Genomic DNA, 24,321 nt, shown 5'->3' on the forward strand with positions numbered 1-24,321 from the left:
AATATATATGCTTTGGTATAAAACGATCGGAGGTTTAGTGCTATTGTGGTTTCGTTGTATACTCTCCAAAAGTTTATCTCTTTGAAGATATCGCTTGATAATATACATTTAAGCGGTAGCTGCCTGTTCAAAGGTTCTAAGGTTCTAATTTTTTTTAAATATACCTTAGATTTTCGTTTCTCTGTTGGTTTGTTTCTGTTAACTAAGGAGATAATCAAATCTGCCAACAATAAATCAAATTTAACCAAATCTTTCAAACAAATAAGAATGCTTTTTGTCTAAATGGTGCCAATAACAATCCCAATGTTAATAAAATCAAACTTTTCCCATGCAACGTATGTTTTTGTAAACTTCAATCAATGCAACTGGCCAGCTTTATTATTGTCATGCAGATTTTCCACTTAACATGCTGCAAGCTATCTAAACTTCCAATCGATTTGTTCGACGTGTTCGATTTCCACACTCTGACTGGCTTAAAAATTGATCGCCTGACGGATGAAATTGAGCCACTTTCCCCGTCCAGTTCGTCATAGTCCTCGATCCCCGAGGGGAAATGGCCCGAAAATCAAACCTCCCTCCCTCCCTCCCTCTCTTCTAAACGAGACATTCCTCATTATTTTTGGCCTCAACCGTTTCCGAGTTTTCCCGCCAAGTGAGCTGGCAACCAGAGGCAAAAGCAGCTGTTTGGTTGGGGGCATGCACTCTCCAAGGGATATATTATTTTGAAATTCAAGCTGGTCGGGATTGGGTTTCCGGTATATTTTATACAGTAAAGTTGTTCGGCGCGGGAAAATGGAAGGGCGCCAAACGAATTCGAATCGAGAGTCGCCTTATCACGCGAGTTGCCATCTTTTTATGATATTGTTGAGAGTGAGAGAGCACTGGCTTTGACATATTTTAAATGCATTTTGCCCGCAGCAATGCGACTTGGGAGCCGGGCAGGTTGTTGTTGTAGTATAGGGGAATGTATTAAAAGTTTTCTATTTTATTGTATCGACACTAAGTTTACTCAATAATCATGCCTTTCTCTGCAAAAATCATACTCAACGTATCATTTTAACTGCATAATGACAATAATTCAAATCAATTTTTTTTAATTCGAAGACGGTGTATTAAACAACAAAATTTTAGGCAACTTTAAAAAAATCCTTTTAGTTTATTTTTGGATTGTATTCCGCATGCAATAAAATTATCTAAAAGAATTATATATTTTTCAAAGAGATTGTTATTTTAGAAAACAAATTATATTTTTTTATAAATGCTGTTTTTTTAGAACTCAAAAAAAACATAAAGGAATTGAATTTGAAAATCTTAATGCTATTATGATAAAATACTGTTCGATCTGGTTATCGTGAAAATAGAGAAACTACACTTCGTTAATAGAATATACAAGAAAAAGTAATTGCATTAAAAAAAACCACAGACAACAGACGTTTTGGCTCGATTCTTACCTTGTGTAAATCATTGCAACGGTTTTTTTAGTTGTGGCAATCCGTTTGTGGCGCTGCAGTCGCTTTGCTCTGACACATTGCCCGCTGTCAAAATATCGCTTTCCGCGTACTGTCATTTTCGTTTCGCCATAAAATTTGTTAGTTTTCAACGTTTGTTTGTTGTTCGTTTGTTCTGGATGAAAAGTTGATTTCGACCGATTTCAGCAAAATCTCGCGCGCTTGCAGCTGCTCGAGAAATGTGAGGCAACCAAAGTGGCTAACCTGGTTCCTGGACCGATTTTAGCACCGACGGTTGGAGGATCGCTTGAAATGGATATCCGGTGGGGGAAACTTACGTGCCGGGGGGAACATTCGAGATGACGACGAGGGTTCGCCGGAAGTGTCGGCACTAGAAAATGGTGTGGGTTTCGAGGGCGTTGAAGGGGTTGGTGTCTTGGAGGTGAGGGGTGAGATGATCGTGGTAGCTGACTTGACGGTTCCGGAGATACTCTTCGGAATGCGGTCGTTCGGGGCCAAAACGTTTACGAGGTTGGCCGCGATAGTAGCTCTTGCTGACGGCGCCGATGACTTTCACACTTTGTCGTTTCATAACGTGCTGTTTCTCCATCTTCGACAGTTCCGGATTGTTCCATTTCTGGTCCGGAACCATATTTTCTCCTCTAAGAAACGCTTGCCCATACTCCCGATTTCCACCGGGTCTCCTTCTCCTTTTCGCTCTCCTCTTTTAGTTTTGTTTATAAACATAACCAGCAAGAATTTGACAGCCTCAAGCGCGGCCTTGGGTGCTGTGTTTAAAAAAGCATCAGGCTAGACTCTTTTTTATTATCGATAATTAAATGGAAAAAAATACATCCATATGCTCGTAAATCGCGTTGATTAATTATTTAAGTATATTTACTATAGCATAAAAACATAATCTTTACCTATTTACACGAGTATTTACATGTTTTTTTCGAAAAATTGAAATAATATATTTTTTATATATTTCTGGGTGATGCATTTTCAAACACACCTTCTCAGAAAACTATCATGGCTGCTTTAGAGAGTGGCAATAGGCTAACAGATGGCGCTAGTAGATTAGCAGGATGCGGCAGCCATGTTTTTACACAAGATTTTTAAATTATTTTGTTCTAGCCGCTACGTCTGTTGTCTGTGAAAAAACTGAGTTTGAAACGGTATTTGTAATTTAAAAACTTCAAAGACCTGCTCATAATCAATTAATACAAATCATAAAAACAAAAGATCATAATAATTTTGATTATTTATTTAAAAAATATTAGAAAAACTTCAAAACCGTTGCAAATTAATTTCAAGACTTTATTGCATGCATTTTCTCAATATTTTATCATCGTCATGTTGGCCTCCATCTTGGATATAAAATATCTAAATCACTCTAGCTAGAGATGCTTATTAGAGAACGGCCATCTCAAACCAAAAGTACCTATCGAAGCAGATGGCCGTTCTCTAATAAAACTTTAGCGTAGTTAAGGAGCAATACGCAAATGTGCGCACGGGGCAAAGGTGCGCCCAGCCATTGAAATACTTAACTTCAACCTAAAAAGCTCATATTTGGATTTTCGACTTGTCTTAGGGTCAATTTTATGTGAAAAAAAAATTAAGTTTGTGAAAGTTATTGAGAAAAATCACTTTTGGGCCATTTTGATCTAATATTTGAAATTTACAAAATAAGTTTCACAAAATCTTTAAAACCATTTAACTAGTGTTTAGCCTACACAGCTAAAAAAGTAGTTATCCAGCTGCGTGTAAAAGGCCTGGGTGTAAAATAAATATTGCATTATTTTATGCAATTTTATGTGATTTTACACCCTGAAATATGTAGCCCATCAGTATGGGAAACCTACTTGACCGAAAAATCTTTACAGCTTTTCATCGGTCTGATGGCCGAGTGGGCTAAGGCGCCAGTCCTTACTGTTGGTGCTGGGTTTGAATCCCATCGGTTGCAACTTTTTTTTGTGTTTGCAAAAATTGTACGTGCAGCGATTTCAATGAAACTTTGTAGACATGTTATCCTACGCTTATATAAGCCATTTTTGTGTATATGGAGCCAGTTACACTCGATAATGACATTTGAGAAGGGCGTAGGTGTTTTCAATATGTTTGTATTTCGTAATTTAAATATTGCTGTATCTTGAAGCCGTTGCTTCGTATCAAAAAGTGGTCAAAGACAAACTTGTAGAAAATTTGACGAGCTTTAAAAAAAATACACTGAATCAATAAAACACTCCACTTTTATGAGATTTTTTTAATTTTTAAGCTTAAAAGTCAAATTCAAAAGTGAGACCACGATTTTTTTTTCCTTTCAACATTTTTGTGAAAATAGCCTAAGATGTTACAAAAAAAACTCACGAAAAATGCTCACCTTAAAAAATACAAAAATCATTTACTGAAACTATTTTTTTGAAAAGTGCTCTAAACATCAAAATTTGCAAAACCGATAGTGGGAATCGATTCTCCAGACAATTTTTCATAAAAGTCTCCATATTGACCATTGTCCAAAGTCCAATCCTTGTGAAGTTACAGCGGTTTTAAAAATAAAAATGTTGAAAAAATAGGTTTTTTGATGGTTTTTGGCAATTTCTATATGACAGAGACTTAATTTTTTAGTCTCGAAAATATTTTTACCGGAATGCTCGTCCAATTTCCCATAAGTTTGTCTTTGCCCCACATACGGGGCAAAGATACGCACTTCATTTTTTTAAAGCAATTTCCTTGTTTTAGAGATGTAAGCGAATTGAGGTAAATCATAGTGCTACGTTTTGATGGCCATGGACATGGGTACTATTTGGTACATACATCGAATCCAAAATATTGTATGGTCACCGGTGACAGAACGATTGTCATTAGGTGCGCACCTTTGCCCCACTCTACTCTACTCAAGCTCGATAAAAAAAACCGTGATTCGATTATCCGAAGTGAAATTTCACCTTCTCTAAATGCTACATTATTTGATGAAATTTCATGTAATATTACACCCTGAAATATGTAGTCCAGCAGTATGGGAAACAAACTTGACCGACATTTCTTGTTCCTTGCTGTTGGCGTTGGATTTGAATCGCGTCGGTTGTAACTTTTGATGTTTTCATAAACCACGTGGACACTTTTTGAAATCTCAGACTTCCCCTCTCCCTCTTCATGGACAATACAAAACAATTATTTTTTAAGGAGCTTGGAAAATCGCTAAACTTTGCTACACTTTCTTCTGTTTTTTTTTCTTTTTTTTTTTTTTGGGTGATCAATATTGTTTAAAACTTCACCATCAGACAATTCAAATTAGTTTCATTCTTTAAATTCTGCCATGATTTTGCACAAAATTGGAATATATTGGTGATTTATTTCGTTTAGAACAGTCAAAGAACAATATATATTAGAACATTGATTTCCAATTTTGCAGCTTTTGAGAACATTCCAAAATGCTGTCTGTATGCAGACTGTAGTCTCGATTGGCAAATAAAAACCTCTGAATTTATAATAACTCAGTTCAATAAACCCGTGTCTTGGTCCAAATTCACTGCTAAATCACAGAAAACAAATCCAAATAAACCAAAACAGACACTTTCCTTCGCAATTCATCAAGCGGATTTCACTCAACCAGACTAGCCAGCAATCTTCGTAAAATATCACTCAGACAAAAAGACAGTACTGCGGCCATCGAGGAAGAGGGAGGCCGGAGGAAATCAAGTGGTTTTCAGTGATCATCATTCAAGTGCCTTTTCGCGCGCGCTCGCTCGTGGCGGAAACAGCTTTGACCACGTGAAGAGAAGCCGGCCGCCATCAGCCATAAGCAGTGTGCAGTGTGATTGTCATTAATCATTGTTAGTCTTTTCAAGCGTGACACACCGACCGCGGCGAAGAACAATCCTTCCGAGAAAGTGAGGTTTAGGAGGCAAGTTCGGTTCCAAAATATTTACCCACGATGAATGAATTCCTGCGCCAACGGGAAACCGTCACCGTCGAGGGAAGAAAACTGCTTCCAGTGAATTGATTGCCCTCTGCACCATTGAGGAAAAGTTGTGACCACCGCCATTCAGTTGGTGTGAATGGTGTGAAGAAAAAGGATTAAGCGACCGTAACTAAAGCCTCTCCTGTTAATTAATCAAACCATTATGCGATGATTATACGCGCTAGTGCGACTCCGACGACGACGACGACGACGACGACTAGGACGACCTCCTCAAGTTTCGCGTCCTCTTCCAAGCTCCTCTGCCATCATCGAATCAACGCCGATCCTGCCAGCAGTCATTACCGTCATCATCGATACCATCAGTGGAAAGTCGTAGAGCGTGACCAACCGACACCAGAATGGCCACCACTGCCCGGAGTACGTCGGTCATTTTCGGAGTGGCCCTGCTACTACTGGGGTAAGTCACTAAGCTTCTGGGGTTTTTTTTACACGATGCATTATTCTGGTTGGGTACATGCTGATTAGTATCAAGCGTGTCGCGTTGTAAACGAGTTCGAGTTATCTTAATACGCACGATATTTAGTTTATTGATTTTCTCTTTCATTAAGCTGTTTGGGATAAACGAAACTGAATTTAATTTGAAAATAATTGCTATATCTTAGGAATTTGTGTTCAATAAAATGGAGAAAAACTGAAAGTCTTAAAGTTCAACAACCGTAACATATGAGAAGAGAGGCATATCTTGCTGTATGAATCGATAAGGCTGGATTTCAATCCAGATGTCACCAGTTCGAATCTTTATTCACTTATACATATACAGAGAAACCTCTTTTTACTCTTTTTGTTTCGTAGATTTCTCTTAAACCATATAATATTTTTGCAAGCTTCAACAAGAGTTTTGTAGATCTGAACAAAACCTAGGAATTGCTTTTAAAACATTGCAAAAATGTTGCGCACCGCGTAAAAAGAGGTTTCACTGTACTTTGTTCTAAGTACAACATTTGTTTAAATTAGTCATCAACTAGACTCTATATTAGGGTGGTCGAAATCTGGACTTCAACGGGGCTACCCAAATTGACACATCACTAGGCTAAATTAGAAAATTTGAGCTCATTCTGACCACGAAAAACTCAAAAAATGTTCATTTCCTGAAGCTAATAACTTTTTAGCAAAAAATCCTAAAAATATGGTGTCTTCAGTCTTTTCCCCTTATATCTTCGTAGGACGTAGAAGGACATTTCGTCGTGCTCTTGCTATTCTGTCGCATGTGCATTTTGGGCCAAATTGAGTCAAGAATGCCATTTGACCTTTTGGACCTTCACAGATCCTCAAAATTCAATATCATTACTATTCAACAAACACCGTATAAAACCCCGTACAGTGTTGTTTCTCTACATGTGAAAGTAGTTCCGGTCTGAGACACGAAACGAAATTTTAACAACTTTTTAAAATATTTCATTGCTTTTTTGATTGGGCCAAAGCTTTTGCTAATTAGACATTTTCGTTTAACTGTCAGTTTGATTTTAAAGGGATAACTTGGTTCCCCTCAGTTCAAGCATGATTATCAATAATTCTTGAGTTTTTTTTAAATGTACTATAAGCTATTGTATTTTATATGTTTATAGGACCTATTCAAAACAAACTCTAGAATTGTTCTTTTGAAATTCCTTACAAAACATATTTATCAAATAAAAGATCCAAAGGCTTTCTAAAGCTTATAAAAACTCTGTGTTGTGCTTGGACCTTTTCAATAAAAACTCTAGAAATGTTTTCGCGAAAACACTGACAAAAATATTTTTAATTCCCTAATTCCAAATTCATCTAAATAATTTCTTGACAGATTTTGTTATACCACGGTTTTAAATCGGTAAAGTGTACGGATTTTTGCTTAGCAACAAGAGTTGGTAGTCTTATCTGTAACAAATGTTGACAGATTTCTAGTAAGACATACTTAGATTTTTGTACTAAATTCGGTAAATTTGTCTGATATTTTCAACTGCTGAACTGAAACTGAAATTGGTAAAATCATACCGAAATTCGGTAGTGAAGTCCATTATTGTTCATCGTTCTACCGAATTTCGTTTTTTTTTTTTTTTCATTTTGACAGACGGTTTACCGATCTAAACTTTACCGATTTTCAACTACCGAACTCGGTTAGAGAAATCTAATGGTACGTTCGTTTGATGGCTAGTTCCACACTGAGTGCCGCACTCAGAGCTGTCAAAGTGTTTCTTTGAAGAAACTCGCGCTAGTTCCGCACGAGTTTCGCCGCCATCTTGGAACTGAAACTCTAGTGTCGCACTCGATATTTTTTCAGTTTCATGCGAGTTCCAAGCACACTGACAGATGACGTTCGATTGAACCAAAACTGACACCGACGAGTGCGGCACTCAGTGCCGCACTGGCTGTTCAAACGAACGTACCATAAGTGTATAGCATTCGCACACTTCAATATTCAAACTTGTCAAGGAAAAAAATTATAGCAAATTTCATTTAAGTCCAGTTCAACAAACACTTGAAACCCTATTCCATGAGCAGTTCTCTATGGAATCGGTCTTTTTTCTTCAATTTTAATTTTTGTATTTTTTTAACCGGCTGAAACTTTTTTGGTGCCTTTAGTATGCCCAAAGAAGCCATTTTGCATCATTAGTTCGTTCATATAATTTTCCATACAAATTTGGCAGCTGTCCATACAAAAATGATATGTGAAAATTAAAAAAAACTGTATCTTTTAAAGGATTTTTTGGATCGATTTCGTGTCTTCGGCAAAGTTGTAGGTATGGATGTAAACTACACTGAAAAAAATGATACACGGTATTTTTATTGTGATTTTAAATTTCACTTTTTGTCACTAAAACTTGAATTGCATAAAAAACCCTATTTTTTTTAAATTGCAGATATGTGCCAACATTTTAGAAATTTCCAGAATGGGCAAAACATCTATGACCGAGTTATGATTTTTTGAATCAATGCAGAATTTTTTCAAAAAATCGAAATATTGGTCGCAAAATTGCAATCAAAAAGTACTTTAGTGAAATTTTGATAAAGTGCACCGTTTTCGAGTTATAGCCATTTTTAAGTAACTTTTTTCAAAATAGTCACAATTATTAATTTTTTTAATTAGTGCACATGTTTGCCCACAATTGAAAAACATATTTTTGAAGAGCTGAGAAACTTCTCTATATTTTTCTTTTTTGGACTAAAAATATTGAAAATAGTGTTTTGCAAATCAAGTTTTAGTGACAAAAAGTAGAATTAAAAATCACCAAAAAAATTTTACCGTGTATAATTTTTTTCAGTGTAGTCCACATCCATACCTACAACTTTGCCCAAGATACCAAATCGATCAAAAAATTCCTTCAAAACATACAGATTTTTTAATTTTCACATGTCATTTTTGCCAAATTTGTATGGAAAATTATATGAACGAACTAATGATCCAAAATGGCTTCTTTGGGCTTACCGAAGGCACCAAAAAAGATTCAGCTGGATTATAAAATACAAACAAAATCGAATAACCGAAATCTCAGAGAATTGCTCCCATGTATTACTAACATGTGAAATGTTACTAACATGTGAAATGTTTCATACAACGATACACCTCTAGTAATTTCAAAATAAAAAAAAATCTATTTAAATGGTATCAAAAAACATTTTCCGTAGAAATGCTCTGAGATAGTTAATAAACAGTTTCCCAAAATTTGACGCAGATTGATGAAACATGCCTAAAATGCTAATCGACTCAAATACAGTGAAACTTGTTCGAAAGAATCATACTGATATGCTACAATGTGAAGTTTATCTAAAATTAAAGTACTTTGCGGGAAATCATAAAAAATCAAAAGGTTAGTCAACTGTTAAAAAACTGTTAACAGTTGCCAAAACTATAGGATTTTTAAATCAAAATTTCCTCAAGATGTCTTTACCGCAACCTTTTGAACAGAATTAAGTTTCATTGGTTTGAATCCGAGAAATTGCAAAAAAAAAACCTTAAAATTCACGTTAACCCCATTTTACCCCTCAGACCCAATATAACCAGCACTGACGGTAGCATAAACTGTTTTTTTGTTTTGTTAATGTATCGAGGAACACACTGATTTTTGACCAATTTTACCCGTTTTGCATGAAAATCGCTTTTATCGTATTAATGAGTAAATTTTAAACGATTCAGTTCAATATTAGCACAAAGGTTTAAAATAATACAAATATAAATACGCTAATGGAGGGTATGTTCTTTATTTCAATTCCTTTTTCATATTGCATCACTCACCTTGCTTTAAATTCAATGTTAACACTATACCTTACTGCACACCGGAAACAAGTCCCAAAGAAGACCTCGGTGACAAATTTGGAATAAAACGCGACGAAAAAGTTAACCCGCACAAAAATGACCCTGAACGTTTGCATTGCGATGTATTTTTAAACACGCGACATTACGCCAAGTAGCTTCTGACAAAGGGAAACTTGTAAGCAAGTACAAAAAAGACGAAGGAAATTTGCAACAAAAAAAATGTTGATCTTAATCACGATGCAACCCTGGCTGTGCCTGTGAGTGAAAAGGCACAACACATTTCATGTTGAACACTTCTTGCTTCAGGTTGGAACATCCAGTGAAGACGTTCGGAAAATGAGGAGTCTTTCAAGGTAATTTATGACACGACAAGAAATGATCAAGTATCGGGCCAAGCAGTAGAGTAATTTCCCTACGTTAAACGTATGAAAAGCGCCTAACTTACCTCAATCGCTTTAGAAGCTTTAATTTATTTGAATTTTGAACTTTGTTTTACGCCTGTGTGAGTTACAAAATTGAATCATTTTACAACGCTGTAGAACAAGTTCAACCGCTTCAAAAGTGGAAATCCTCCAAACAGAACCAACCTTTACACAAGCGAGGAATGTACCCAATGAACGAACGAACGAAGCAAAGAATGAATGGCGAGGTGCATGCAAAAACATCATGCATCATCGTGAATGGAGGTAACAGAAAAGGACGTGGAGCCCAATTTCGGTCGGAAGGGAAAATTATCCTAACTGGGGGTTTCCCCACCGTCCCCTCCATAACTTAGCTCTGCTAGCACTATTGACCTATCTTTTTGTCGGTGGTACTCGAATACTGTGAGGAATTGTTAATTCCAAAATTGGACATTTAACATTGTATTGATGTTTAACTTAAAGTTTTGAAAATACCACTTGATTCAAATTTCAACAAATTTTACAAATAAAATACTTTTGGGCCAAACATTGTCTAATCAAACAAAATTAGGATCAAGAATCTTCAAGACTTATTTGTACAATTTGTGACTCAAATTGCAACTAAATACAAAAAATACAAATTTTATTGTACCGTAATTTTAATAGCCAATCACACCGTCTTTTCAGACTGAATTTATTTACTAAACGGGACAAACACAGAACACCCAGAGGAGATGGGCGGCAATCGAACCCGGATCCCGCAGAACACATGAGGGATCGGCAGCCGAAGCCGCTAACCACCGCGCCACGGGGTCCTCATTTGAATTAGCAATTTGAAAAACAAAACTCAAATATAATTCAATAAATTTGACAGTAAGGCTTTGGAAGGCATCATTCCCGATCGGCCATTTGGCGGTTATGTTTGTTTTAGAAAAACATTCAAATCTTGATTCAGAATGTATCAATCCAAAAATGGGTTTCTTTGTGTTGTTTGTAGAAGCATTTTACGTATCGTGATATTTTTTTCATTTCAATTTACTACTTCTGGACCCTGAATTCAAACCGGGGGGATGGCAACCCTATTCCGACCAAAGCAAACTGACAACAGTCGACATTAGCACGGTTGTCAAATGAGAGCCCACAACAAAAGCACTAGCTGTCAAATGGTAGCCCATAACAAATCATTGTTTGGGTTTTTGATTTTCAAATTTCCCGCAATTCAAACGATAAATACCTGAAAAAACATGTGAATTGTGTTGCTGATGCCAAATTCTATCATATCCTTGGAGATTCCATCCCAATATTGGCTCAAAATTCATAACGAAAAAAGTGATTTTTCTGTTTACCTTTTTTGCTTTTTTTCTTTTGGTCGATCATACAGTGCGCCCGTAAACTAGCGTGGCTCACGGATATATGAAAAAGACAAAAGTGTTCAATTTCGAATGCCTCGCCCGGAATTTTGTAGCATTATAGCCCCAGAAGCTAGCCTGAAATTTTGAGCGCATTTGGTTAATGATAAGTAGTTCCACTTTTGGCCTGAAGTTATTAAGAAATTCCAATAAATTTAATTTATTTATTTTCAACTTTTTAACTCTTCTTCGAGAAAGTTTTCCTATGCCCTATGATTTTTTCTCAAAATAGAGGTTTCTTATAGGTTTTGATCCGGGGAACAACTTTGTAGAACATCATAAAGCGCTAGGAATTAATCCCGGAAAGATACAGGCAAATTTTTAGAGCACGTTAAATTTGTTTTCCAAACTCCAAAAAATATCCTGTACACTGTGAATCGGCATTACACATTTTTCAGTTTGCTTTTACACATTTGCATGGGACTTTTGAGTTTAACCAGGATAACACACTTCGTGTTACCAAAGAATTATGAATAATACTGATTCTGAGTGTTTGTTATCTGAACTTCCAAGATGGCGGCTTCTTCGCTACTCCCTCCCATCATTGACAGTCATTGCCCTAAAAGTGAAGGACACCTGCTACCACCTAAAAGTAGACCAAAAACGGATTTGATGATTAATTCTGTACGGTTCCGCAAATCGACTTTTCCTTGTGTTTTTTTATTCGTAAGGAAAGTCATTAGTTCTTTTTGTCAAAAGAATCCATTTTGCATCATTAGTTTTTTTCATACTAGTCTCTATACAATTTTGTGGGATGATCATAAAAATAATAATAATAATTTTAATTTGTGTCGTTAGATGGGATTTTCTGATCGAATTGATGTCTTCGGCAAAGTAGAATGTTGGTATAAGAATTGATTGATAAGGACGTATAGAAAAAATAGGTACCGTAAACCGGGGCGACATTGATAAGATTTCAAATTATTTTTGGAATATTTTCCAACTGGTAGGCCACTCAAAGTCCATGCACTATTTTGGAAAAAAAAATTCAAATAGTTACGTTAAAAATTCTTAGTTTGAATTCCGGGGTGACTTTGATAGTCACAGGTTTTCTTGTTAAAATCATATTTAAGATTGTCAAACTTTATTTGTACGTTAAATGTACCATCATCAAAGTAGCTAATATAGTTTTTAAGAAAAAAAATCATTGTTTATAATAAAGTAACTAAGTTTATAAGCTTTTTAACAAAATACATAGACATTTTAGGTAAAATTGTTAAAAAGTCAGAAACTTGCCTGACTTTTGTTGAAACTAGTTTTGTTTGCAAAATTATCGATTTATATTGCATTTCATACTGAATTCGAAGCACAAATCACAAGTTTTCACATTTTACATGAAATTTGTTCAATTGTGTTTCAAAAACACATATTATTTATTATTTACAAACTTATTTAATCTTCTCCTAGTGGAAAATTGTCCAAAGAATCTGAAAATGCATTCCGTTTTTCGATCCAAAATCATGTTCATTGAGAAAATCATGATACTTTGAGATGTTTAAATTAATAACTTTTATCAACATTTTCTTAACTATATTTAACTGACTTTTTAAACTTTTCCAAGTGTTATGAAAAGTTTTTTTAGGTACTTTGACCACTCCTCTACCACGGTCAGTATGATTCTAAACCATTCCGTACTATTTTAATTGTTCTCTGCATTTTGCGCAAACCTATCAAAGTCACCCCATTTTAAGGTACACGAAAAAACTCTCGATTATTTCACTACTATTTATTAGAAGTTAAATTCCCAATACTGCTACTAGAATTGAGCAAGTATGATAAAAATGATTTTTTTCAGAAAATATCGAAAAATGACATACATTTATATTTATTTAATTTTATTTTTCAAAGTCGAACTCGATTTAGCGGTCCCATCACTCAAGTATCGGCTAACATTCCCATCCACTTCCCCGTGTCTTACCTCTGGTCGTGGCCGGCGTCGGTTTTGATCAGCACGATAGGGACGATAGGGGGTGCACAGTGGGCGAAATGGAACCCAAAATCGGACTTAATTGAACGCGGCTGGTTCCCTGGTATGAATAATACTGTTTCTAATGTATAAAAATCCGGGAAATCGATTGGTGATGGTTTCATCCACCGCACGAAACGGCAAAGAATCCATTTTTGCCCCAATTCCCAATTTTTTTACCATTTTTTCTTGAAAATCGGTCTGTATTTAGAGCGGAAGCTTTATGCGGCCTTCCAAAATGCACTTAACTTATGTGAAAATGTCCCAGGAATCCAGTAAAAATAACCACTTGCACCGCAAAAATAATCTAGGGTCCATTTAACCCCAATTCCGCTATGAAAGCATTTTTGGCCGTTTTCAAATGTTAGGTTAGATTTTAAAAATCTGAAAATATTTTTATCGTAAAGATCAGACAATTTTACAAAAGAATGACGATTTGCACTTGAAAGTTTGACACATTTATGTTGATATAGAAATCAAACTAAATAAAATGATTGAAGAATCACTTTTCGGCCAATTTTCCCAAACGCAGAATAAACTGCCTTTAACATTTATTTCATTTTTATAGCGGAATTGGGGTTAAATGGACCCTAGATGATTTTTGCGGTGCAAGTGGTTATTTTTACTGGATTCCTGGGACATTTTCACATAAGTTAAGTGCATTTTGGAAGGCCGCATAAAGCTCCCGCTCTAAATACAGACCGATTTTCAAGAAAAAATGTTTAAAAATGGGGAATTGGGGCAAAATGGACCCTTTGCCTTTTTGTGCGGTGAATGAAACCATCACCAATCGATTTCCCGGATTTTTTTACATAAGAAACACTATTTTTCATTCCAGGGAACCAGCCGCGTTCAATTAAGTCCGATTTTGGGTTCCATTTCGCCCACTGTGGGGTGGTTGAGATTTCCAAAAAATTGTCCACGTGGTCTGTGGAAGGTCCCAATCACATTTATTGAAAATCAAGTTCCAAGGATGCTAGATGACACCAGAAAGAAAGCAGCCTCTTTTTATTTTTTTTTATTTTTCAAAGGGTTAAAATGGATGAAAATAAATATTTTTGTGCATATTTCTACTGTGGAATTGTCTCAGGAACACGAATATGATAAAATTATCATCAAAAAATTTACCTAGGGGGTACCCCGAGCAAAAATTTACCGCGTCACGAGGCTCTCCAACTGAACTAGTGTAAAATGCATTTAAAACACTATTTCATTCAAATGTTGAGACCATGGCTTGTTATAGCAATTTTTGTAATTTGAGTAGTTGATTTGCCTGTTACATTACCATATGCATTTTCTAAACATTTCATCATCGTTATTTTGGTCGCCATCTTGGATTGGAAATTTCCAAATGTTAGAGCAATTTTTGGGTCATTTTTGAGCTCAATGAGCCAAATCAAGACAATAAAAACATTAGTTTTATTCGATTATCCGAAGTAATTTTTTTTAATAAGACTTCTAGAATAATTTGATTTATTTGAAGAACAATATTATAATGATTAAGTTTAACTGCAGTCCTTACATTTGGATAAGATTAAAAATCAATTACACTCTCACAGATAATCTTAAAATTAAACCAATTGCATTAACTTTACCGTCTGAAGTTTGGTGAAAGCTTCAAAGTGTGCATTCTTCTGACACCAATTCCCTTTATCCTTTTTTTTTTTTCATCGTGGGACTGCACCAACCATGATGGCATATAGTGAGGAGGGAGGCAGGATCGACAGGACACCTCTCGTGAGAAGGTGTTATTATGCTGCCATTAAAATGAATTTTATTTTGGAACACGAAACATCACACCCATTCAACCGACCAACTGAGTCATTTTGCTGTGCCCAGCGCTAATAGAACAACTGGTTGTTTTTTGTTGTAGTGTGATTTGTCAGTCTGGAAACACCTTGGGCGGGGTGAAATTTATGGCGAGGGAGCGAATCATGCAGTTGAATGAGATGTACAAAAAACAGGGTTTTACTACACGAAAGGGGGTAATCGATATCAGATGGTGGGATAGATCTTGAAGATACTGAATAAACGTTTCCAAATTAGGCTTTTTTTTCTAAATAATAACAGTCCTAATGTTTAGACGGGTTTAAAAAGTCCTCAAAAGCACCACTAATGCATTCCAATATCATTGAAAGAGTGGAAAAAAGTGTCCCTGAATGCAATGACCGTGATGGTTCCAAAGTCATACGTGCACGTATGTTGGCTTTGGCTATTGTTGTTGTTTTCCTGTTATTGTTTCGTCGTAATTTCCCTACATGCAATGGACATTCCTTGATGCATTTCGCCTTATCACTGTTCAACTATCTCGTTTGGCAATGGTTCTATTCATGGATTTTCCCTTCGCCTTCCCTTCCCAGCCCGGGGCCTATATGTGTGTGGGCACTTTGCTACATGGTCATAACCTTGCTGGGCACCAAACTCACACCCCGAGGGTTGGCCAATGACCACCACCTTGAATTGCAAAGCTCAATGCACCCCTCCTGGGAGCAGAGTGACGTTTCGATTTTTCATTTGGGAAGGTGGCGGAGCAAAATAAACAGCCGTTTGCAAATAGAGCCACTTTGGGGGACCATTCTGTGAGGGTATCGAGAAGATCCGGCTTGGGTGTTATAATTTTACATAACAAACAACTGACAGTCTGACAAATCAATAGGAAAGCAACAACTGTTAAATACTTTATCCTGAAATTTATGGAAAGTTTTGCAGTAAACTAATAACGGATTTTTAATGACCAACACAGAAAAAAAAGTTGAATTTTGGACTGTTGAAAATTTGGTAGGTTGAATATTACCTCTTTTTTGAGTAATATTAAATTAAAAATGTGTAAAAATGTGAACCTGATGAATATTCATCAAAAACTGATGAAAATTCAAAGTGACTCAAAATCTGTCAACATTTCCTGATGAATATTTCATCATTTTTTTTTTGTGAAGCTTTTTTAACATCTACCCATAAATATCTTGATATCTATCTGAAAATTCAATTATTCTGCACTTGTATTGAAAAGTAATACTATCTGAAAATGTTTTGGAGTTTAGCATTTGGGCAAACCTGTAAGACCATGGACAACAATAATTTATTGAACTTTTTTATTTAGATGAAACTTAGTGCACGGAGAAAAAAGAGTTCCCAAAATCGTGAACAAGCGTGCATGAAAATGGGAACCACGAACAAAGTGTTCAAACTTCATGGTACGTTTTTCAAAATCGTACCATGGGATTTGAACACTTTTTTCGTGGTTCCCATTTTCATGAACGCTTGTTCACGATTTTGGGAACTCTTTTTTCTCCGTGTGTGTGTACTAATAAAATGATTAACCAACACCAAGTCTTCGGCAAAGTTTTAGGCAAGGGGTTTCCAGCATCATGGATTAATGACTAGTCTAAATGCAATTACTAGAATACTAGAAAATATGTCAAGGATTATTTTATTTTTTCCAGAATTACTGCAAAATTATCAAAAACTACCTGGAATTAAACAAAAATAATCAGAATTACTCTAAATTACTTTGGATTATTGCCTAGCTGCCAGTACTTAAGGGCCTTGATTGATATGTTTTGAACCGATCCTCAAATGATTTCTTTAAAAAAAAAAACAAACATGACCGATCGGTAAATGATACCTGTTACAGTAGCCTGTCCCATTTTGAGGTCATGTCGAGGAATTTCAGGTGCTCACTTCTTAAATGATAGATTATGATGTTAGGAACAATGTTTTCGTAGACAAGAAAAAATAATAAAATACTTTCTCGCACCCCCTAGTCGATTTACAGAAAAATGTCACTTTTTTGAACAAATTTTCTAAAATCGCTTGGAATGCTTTCTTTTAGTAATTTTGGCCGCTGAATCCGAATCTGAAATCAAATTTCGTGTAAACAGTGATGTTATGTAGCTACACCCTTTTGGAATGTTATTTGCGTGATTAAATCGCTGCCATTCAAATTGCTTGCAAGTTCGGTCAAACTTTTCTCGGTTTTCGTTCCACTTTGATTGATTTTTTACTTACAGATCTGTTAAATGTTTTTTACGTTTTGATTATCTTAAGCAATTCGAAAAATCGCATATTGTTATTTGGTGGGGGCTTAGGGACTATCCATAAACCACGTGGACACTTTTTTTTATCGCTGACCCCCTCCTCCCCAATTTCCATACAAAACAAATCTTTTTGATATGGAGAGTGGAAAATCTCTGAATCAAAGTGGTATTTACGAAAACCGAAAAAAGTATGACCGAACTTGCAAGCAATTTGAATGGCAGCGATTTAATCACGCAAATAACATTCCAAAAGGGTGTAGCTACATAACATCACTGTTTACACGAAATTTGATTTCAGATTCGGATTCAGCGGCCAAAATTACTAAAAGAAAGCATACCCTGACCTTTGCGACACATGCTTGCAACATCGGGTAATTAGTAGGCCTTGCTTCTGAATTCTGAGAAATTTTGAAAATTGGCACTTTTTTCCTCACTAAAACTCAAATATCTCGGCTCTGGAGTGTCTAAATTGCATTTTCTCAGAGGGAAAAATGTTCGCCATGAAATTTCCTACAAGCTGCATGTATTGGTTTTACTGGGAAAAATAGGCTACCCTAAATTAAATGAGCATTTCTGAAAAAAGTTTCAAAAAAATGCGATTTTTTCGACACAAATCCGCCTGGGAGAGTCCAAAAACTTAGATTTTGGTCCAATATTGATAGTGCATCTTAATCTATGGACAAAAACCTATCGTTTGAAGATAATACTCACCAGATCGAATCAGTTTTTGTATTGATTCCAAGCGATTTTAGAAAATTTGTTCAAAAAAGTGACATTTTTCAGTAAATCGACTAGGGGGTGCGAGAAAGTATTTTATTATTTTTTCTTGTCTACGAAAACATTGTTCCTAACATCATAATCTATCATTTAAGAAGTGAGCACCTGAAATTCCTCGACATGACCTCAAAATGGGACAGGCTACTGTTACAGCCTTAAAATGCATGATTGTTTACATTTTCATTATATTTTTAATACCGGATGTTCATTTTTCGTCTTTTTAACTTTTCCTATTTTTTTTTTCAAAATAAGCTATGAAATTATTTTTCATGTTTTTTTTTTATTTCATTTTAAAACGCCCTTATGTGTTACAACTATTACCACCAATTAATAAAATTATTGGGAAAAACTTGAACAAAACAATGCTGAAGGGCCGTAGTAGATTTGTTAACAATCTGCCTGCCAGATGTAAACTTCCTCTAGCGGGAGCAGGACACACTGTATTGTTTTGCTAGAATTCTGAAGATATAAATAAATTAACAAAATAAATGATTTATAAAATGAGTTATCGAGATTAGAGAAAATATACCCAATTTCGTCACACTGAGCCTTTCAGCCTGTTCTCATTACTTTTTTGCAATTTTCCGCCTTTCAAACATTTTTTTTTTTGTAAATCAACAATTGAGAGTTTCTCAATCACTTTTATTTGAGGTATTTATTACTTAAGCATAGTCAACGTTACTTACTCTACCTTTAGGTGGCCTTCCTCGCATTCATAAAGTAAATACACTACACAGTCTCAAAAACGGTTATTAATAACACTTATTTTTTATCAAAATATCTGAGATCCATCCTAAAAAAAAATTGTGTTAAAAACACTAAAGTTTATAACTTTTGATAGGGTTGTCAGATCTTCAATCTTTTGGGCTTGTTGGAAAGGTCTTTTAATAACCTATCCAACGATGGGTCATGATAGATCCGGAAAACTTTTTCATCAAAATATATGAGATCCGGCCTCAAAAAAGTGTATAAATAACAATTGCTCATAACTTTTGATGGGGTTGTCACATCTGCAATCCTTTGAACTCGCTGGAAAGGTCTTTCAAATACCTTTCTAACAATATATAACATGACGGGTTGTCGAAGTTTACCTAAAATCTTTTTTAGCATAACTTTTGAAGTATTTTTTTTTTATAGTAGTTTATGTAACGAGATTCAAAATAAAGAGGCTCCACACAATTTTATGCAGTTTCGTTTTGCTCTAGCGACGTTCTGAAAAGTTGATCATTTCAGTACTCAAATAAATTGAATTATGAATTATTCAGAAGTTAAAAAGCAGGCCGTTTCGTTTTCCCAGGCTAGGACAGAAAATGTTTGAAGTTTCGTTGCAAAAATAATTTTACGGTTATAAGTTACAAAACAACTACCGTAAACCGGGGTGACTTTGATAGGATTTCAATTTGTTTTTAGAATATTTTCCAACAGGTAAGGTTTTTCTCAAGATTATTATTTTTAAAACATGTACTGGGGTAGGCCACACAAAGTCCATGCCCTATTTTGGAAAAAAAGTTTTTTCAATAGTGTTTAGAAAAAAAGTTACGTTAAAAATTCTTGGTTTTAATTCCGGGGTGACTTTGATAGTCATAGTTTTTCTTGTTAAAATCATATTTAAGATGTTCAAACTTTATTTGTACGTTAAATGTACCATCACTAAAGTAGCTGATATAGTTTGTAAGAAAAATCAATGTTTATATTAAGTTAACTAAGTTTATAAGCTTTTTAACAAAATACATATAAATTTTAGGTAAAATTGTTAAAAAGTCGGAATTTTGCCTGAAATTTGTTAAAAATAGTTTTGTTTATAAAATTATCGATTTATATTGCATTTTAAACTGAATTCGAAGCACGAATCACTAGTTTTCACATTTTACATGAAATTTGTTTAACTGAATTTGCCTATAAATTTGGAGATTTTTTTAAATTGTGTTTCAAAAACACATATTATTTATTATTTACAAACTTATTTAACCTTCTCCTAGTGGAAAATTGCCCAGAGAATCCGAAAATGCATTCCGTTTTCCGATTAAAAATCATGTTCATTGAGAAAATCATGACACTTTGAGAAGTTTGAAATAATGACTTTCATCCACATTTTCTTAACTATAGTTAACTAACTTTATAAACTTTTCAAAAATTTATGAAAAGTTCTTCATGAGGTACTTTGAACACTTCTCTACCACGGTCAGTATGTTTCTGAACCATTCCTTACGTATTTTAATTGTACTCTTCATTTTGCGGAAAAATAGCAAACCTATCAAAGTCACCCCGGCTATCAAAGTCACCCCGTTTTACGGTACCTACTTATATTGTTACATAAATGTTTATTTAAAAATTTATATTCAAAATCCATCTTTGCCATGAATACAAGATAGTTTTTAGAGTATTCATTCAACATTTCTCAGACTTTGATTATTCCAATTTCGACGTATCGTGGCATCCGTTATTGAACATCGTGATTCCAAAAAACAATTTGTGGCATAAAATAACCTCCACAATGTGGAAAATAAAACATGATAATTTAAAAATCAGCTATTCAAAGTCATATGTTGATGAAGACGCATTTTTTTAAAAGAAACAAAGACAAAATCTGAAAAAAAAACTAACTCAGCATTCGCCCGCAGCAGTGATTTGACGTCACGCGTGGTCATTCACTTTCATCAGGACCAGAAGGAACCGCCACCACAGCCACTTTGTTTATCTTGGCCAACAAATCAAATATCGCAACGCAGCCTGATAGCATCTAAAAAGGAAAAGTGGCATCAGCAGGGAAAAAAGGGCAAATTCCGCTACACGCATATAAACGTGTCCATCGGGTTCTTCCGTTGGCCAAGTCAGCTGAGTCAACCCAAGCGCTCGCTAATAGTATAATCCTGAACATCATCCTGGCTAGGAAAAGTTGCGGCGGCGGCGGCGGTGGCGGCAATCATCATAAGCCATAATCAAAGGACGAGTGATTATGTTAATTACGTTGACAATAAAGTCACAAACGAAGAAGAAGCAAAAGAAGAGGAAGAAGAAGAAAAGAGTGGCCAATGTAAATGACCAGCGAACGAGTGATGACCAGTAGTTTGTGCAGCAGTGTTGTGTGGTCAGTTGTTTGTTCACGAGAAAGGAAAAATCAATACAAAGGACAAGTGCCTTGCAGTAGTGGTAGTAGCAGTAGTTTGGGTGGGGGTGGGTGGACTTTCCACGCGGGGCCCATAGGCCAGGAAATGAATCATTTTGCGCTACACTACCGATTCAACCCGACTGGATGATGTTTACAAATACGTGCTTGAAGGAATAGCGCCGGGTCAAATTGGTGGGAGTGATTTCCATGCCTTTTGGCCTCGTGATTAACAACCACTTTGGTCGGGGAGCTTCGTTTGAGGTTTGGAGGGGAGGAGCAATACTGAGCATTTATTGCTTTTCATTCAGTTTGTACTGCAGAGGTACTGGACGCTTAAGTGAGTACATAATTGGCAAAGGGAGCGCGTGGTCGTAAAAAATATTCGGAGTGAAAAGTGATTTGTTTTGTGTGTGCCTTTTGTTTCGCATTTTTGTCGTGAATTGTGCGCTGCGAGGAGAAGATTACCCTCCGAAAATGCAGCGTCATCAGAGCATAATTGGCAAAGGGAGCGCGTGGTCGTAATAAAAAAATATTCGGAGTGAAAAGTGATTTTTGTGTGTGCCTTTTGTTTCGCATTTTGTCGTGAATTGTGATATAGTTTTCGATAAAAACGATCTAAGTTCGTTAGGTTTATCGCGCAGCAAAATTATTTTGATTCATTAAGAACGTCGTGTGGTGCGCGAGTCTTTTGTGTTGAAAAGACCTTCCCATAGCTCCGTAGCTCGGAGGGCTCGACGTCGGTTGTTTGTGTGTTAAGCCCTCTCCATAGCATCGTAGCTCGAGAGGCAACGAAAATCAATACCTTATCTAGCTAACAGAAAGAAGATCGGAAGGCACTTGATGATTGAGTTCGTCGCGTCTATTCCGTTGCAAATTCATGAACTAAATGATTATATAATTAAAAATTAGACTACGCTATCATTGCAGCATTGCGTTTAACACCTCATTTTATAAATAAATATTATTTGGTTTTATCTTTCCACAGCCGGCTGTCTAAGATTAAACCATTTCATTTAAAATTTAACAACAGTTAAACGGGAAATGTCTCATCCGCAGCAACCGAGTGTTTGCCTTGAGAATAAAATATAATACCTTTCAACAAACACTATGATTTTGGGTCGCATCATCATCTTCTATGATGAATCCTGACCAAACACCCTATCCTACTAACCAATTTTCAGGTTCCTGGCGCTTGTGGGGTGTAAGCACAGAGTAAATCAGCTGCCCTAGTAGCAACCTGCGCTAACTAACATTCCCGTCCCTAAAAATCGAGATCTACAAACTGACATGGCGGGCGCCGTTGGTGGCCAATGACTGCTACCTATTCGCAACTGATCTTGTTTTGGCAATCATGGTGTTTTATCTTTTCAGCGCATTCATACATGCTGTTGATAAGGGAAACACCACTAGATCGTCGAAGCCTATAATCAGTAGTGCTGAAAGGATATTACGGTTCTGTTCAGCAACGGAGGGGCAACCATGGGTGATCTCTCATGCTCATGCTCATGCAGAGGTACTGGACGCTTAAGTGTCTCTGTTTTTCAATTGATGGTGCAATTTCGTTGAGCCGAAAAGGTCAATAAATTGTGCAACGCCAATTGTACATTTTTGTCTTACTTAGCATGTTTTTTTAAAATAATTTTTCCACTGTAAGAAGGTAAATTCAAATAAATGTACACAGAAAAAAAATGATGGTAATATTCATCAGGAAATGGTGACAGATTTTGTGGCAAAAAAATGATCAATTTTACCCCAGAAAATGATTAATTTTCATCAGTTTTTGATGAATATTCATCAGGTTCACATTTTTACACATTTTTATGTAATATTACAAAAAAAAGAGGTAATATTCAACCTACCAAATTTTCAACATTCCAAAACTCAACTTTTTTGTTCTGTGTAGATTAACATACTTTATAACCTAACATTGAACAGGCAACCAAAACTAATTTTAAACTGCATATTTAGTTATTTTTTTATTGTTATCTAAATGGCTAATGGATGGAGTTTGGCTGTGAGGATTGAATATCTTAGCTCACCAGAAATCGCTATTCGTTAGCTCACACAATATTTATAAATCAAATAAAAATTTCTCGGAACCTCAGAAATTTAAGCGGAAGTATACATTTTCTAAACTTTTTGGCCCCAATGTTTTGAGATTATTTTATTAAAAAAAACTCAACCAAAGCTTTTGCTCCTAGATTTCCTTTAGACATTTTAATATTTTCAAATATACGGGAACTAACGATATAAATTTTTATTCATCTCCCAAAGCAATATCAGCAAAATAAAATAAACAACTTCCTTCATTGCTGGGTAGCCTGTCCCATTTTGAGGTCATGTCGAGGAATTTCAGGTGCTCACTTCTTAAATGATAGATTATGATGTTAGGAACAATGTTTTCTTAGACAAGAAAAAATAATAAAATACTCGCACCCCTAGTCGATTTACTGAAAAAGTCACTTTTTTGAACAAATTTTCTAAAATCGCTTGGAATCAATACAAAAACTGTTTCGATCAGGTGTGTATTATCTTCAAACGATAGGTTTTTGTCCATAGATTAAGATGCACTATCAATATTGGACCAAAATTTAAGTTTTTGACTCTCCCAGGCGGATTTGTGTCGAAAAACGCATTTTTCGAAACTTTTTCAGAAATGTTCATTTAATTTAGGTAGCCTATTTTTCCCAGTAAAACCAATACATGCAGCTTGTAGGAAATTTCATGGCGAACATTTTTCCCTCTGAGAAAATGCAATTTCGACACTCCAGAGCCGAGATATTTGAGTTTTAGTGAGGAAAAAGTGCCAATTTTCAAAATTTCTCAGAATTCAGATGCAAGGCCTACTAATTACACGATGTAGCAAGCATATGTCTCAAAGGTCAAGGTATGCTTTTTATAGTAATTTTGGCGGCTGAATCCAAATCTGAAATCAAATTTCGTGTAAACAGTGATGTT

At 35.6% G+C, this 24,321-nt stretch overlaps 1 protein-coding gene across 15 annotated transcripts in view; it reads left to right on the forward strand.

The window, feature by feature from the left end:
- The window catches only part of LOC6043659 (glycine receptor subunit alpha-2), an 89,538-nt gene that overhangs the window by 8,255 nt on the left and 56,962 nt on the right, over positions 1 to 24,321 (forward strand). For 4 of the 15 annotated variants that reach the window (XM_038256177.1, XM_038256180.1, XM_038256182.1 and 1 more), the window contains exon 2: positions 5,290 to 5,830. In XM_038256177.1, the coding sequence (XP_038112105.1) occupies positions 5,772 to 5,830 (59 nt within the window). In that variant the 5' untranslated portion in view covers positions 5,290 to 5,771. Of the gene's footprint in view, positions 1 to 4,863; positions 5,831 to 24,321 lie in introns of all 15 variants that reach the window. The other 11 variants (XM_038256178.1, XM_038256183.1, XM_038256179.1 and 8 more) reach the window with 6 other exon arrangements.

The sequence above is a fragment of the Culex quinquefasciatus genome, chromosome 2, assembly GCF_015732765.1.
Source record: "Culex quinquefasciatus strain JHB chromosome 2, VPISU_Cqui_1.0_pri_paternal, whole genome shotgun sequence".
NCBI lineage: Eukaryota > Metazoa > Arthropoda > Insecta > Diptera > Culicidae > Culex > Culex quinquefasciatus.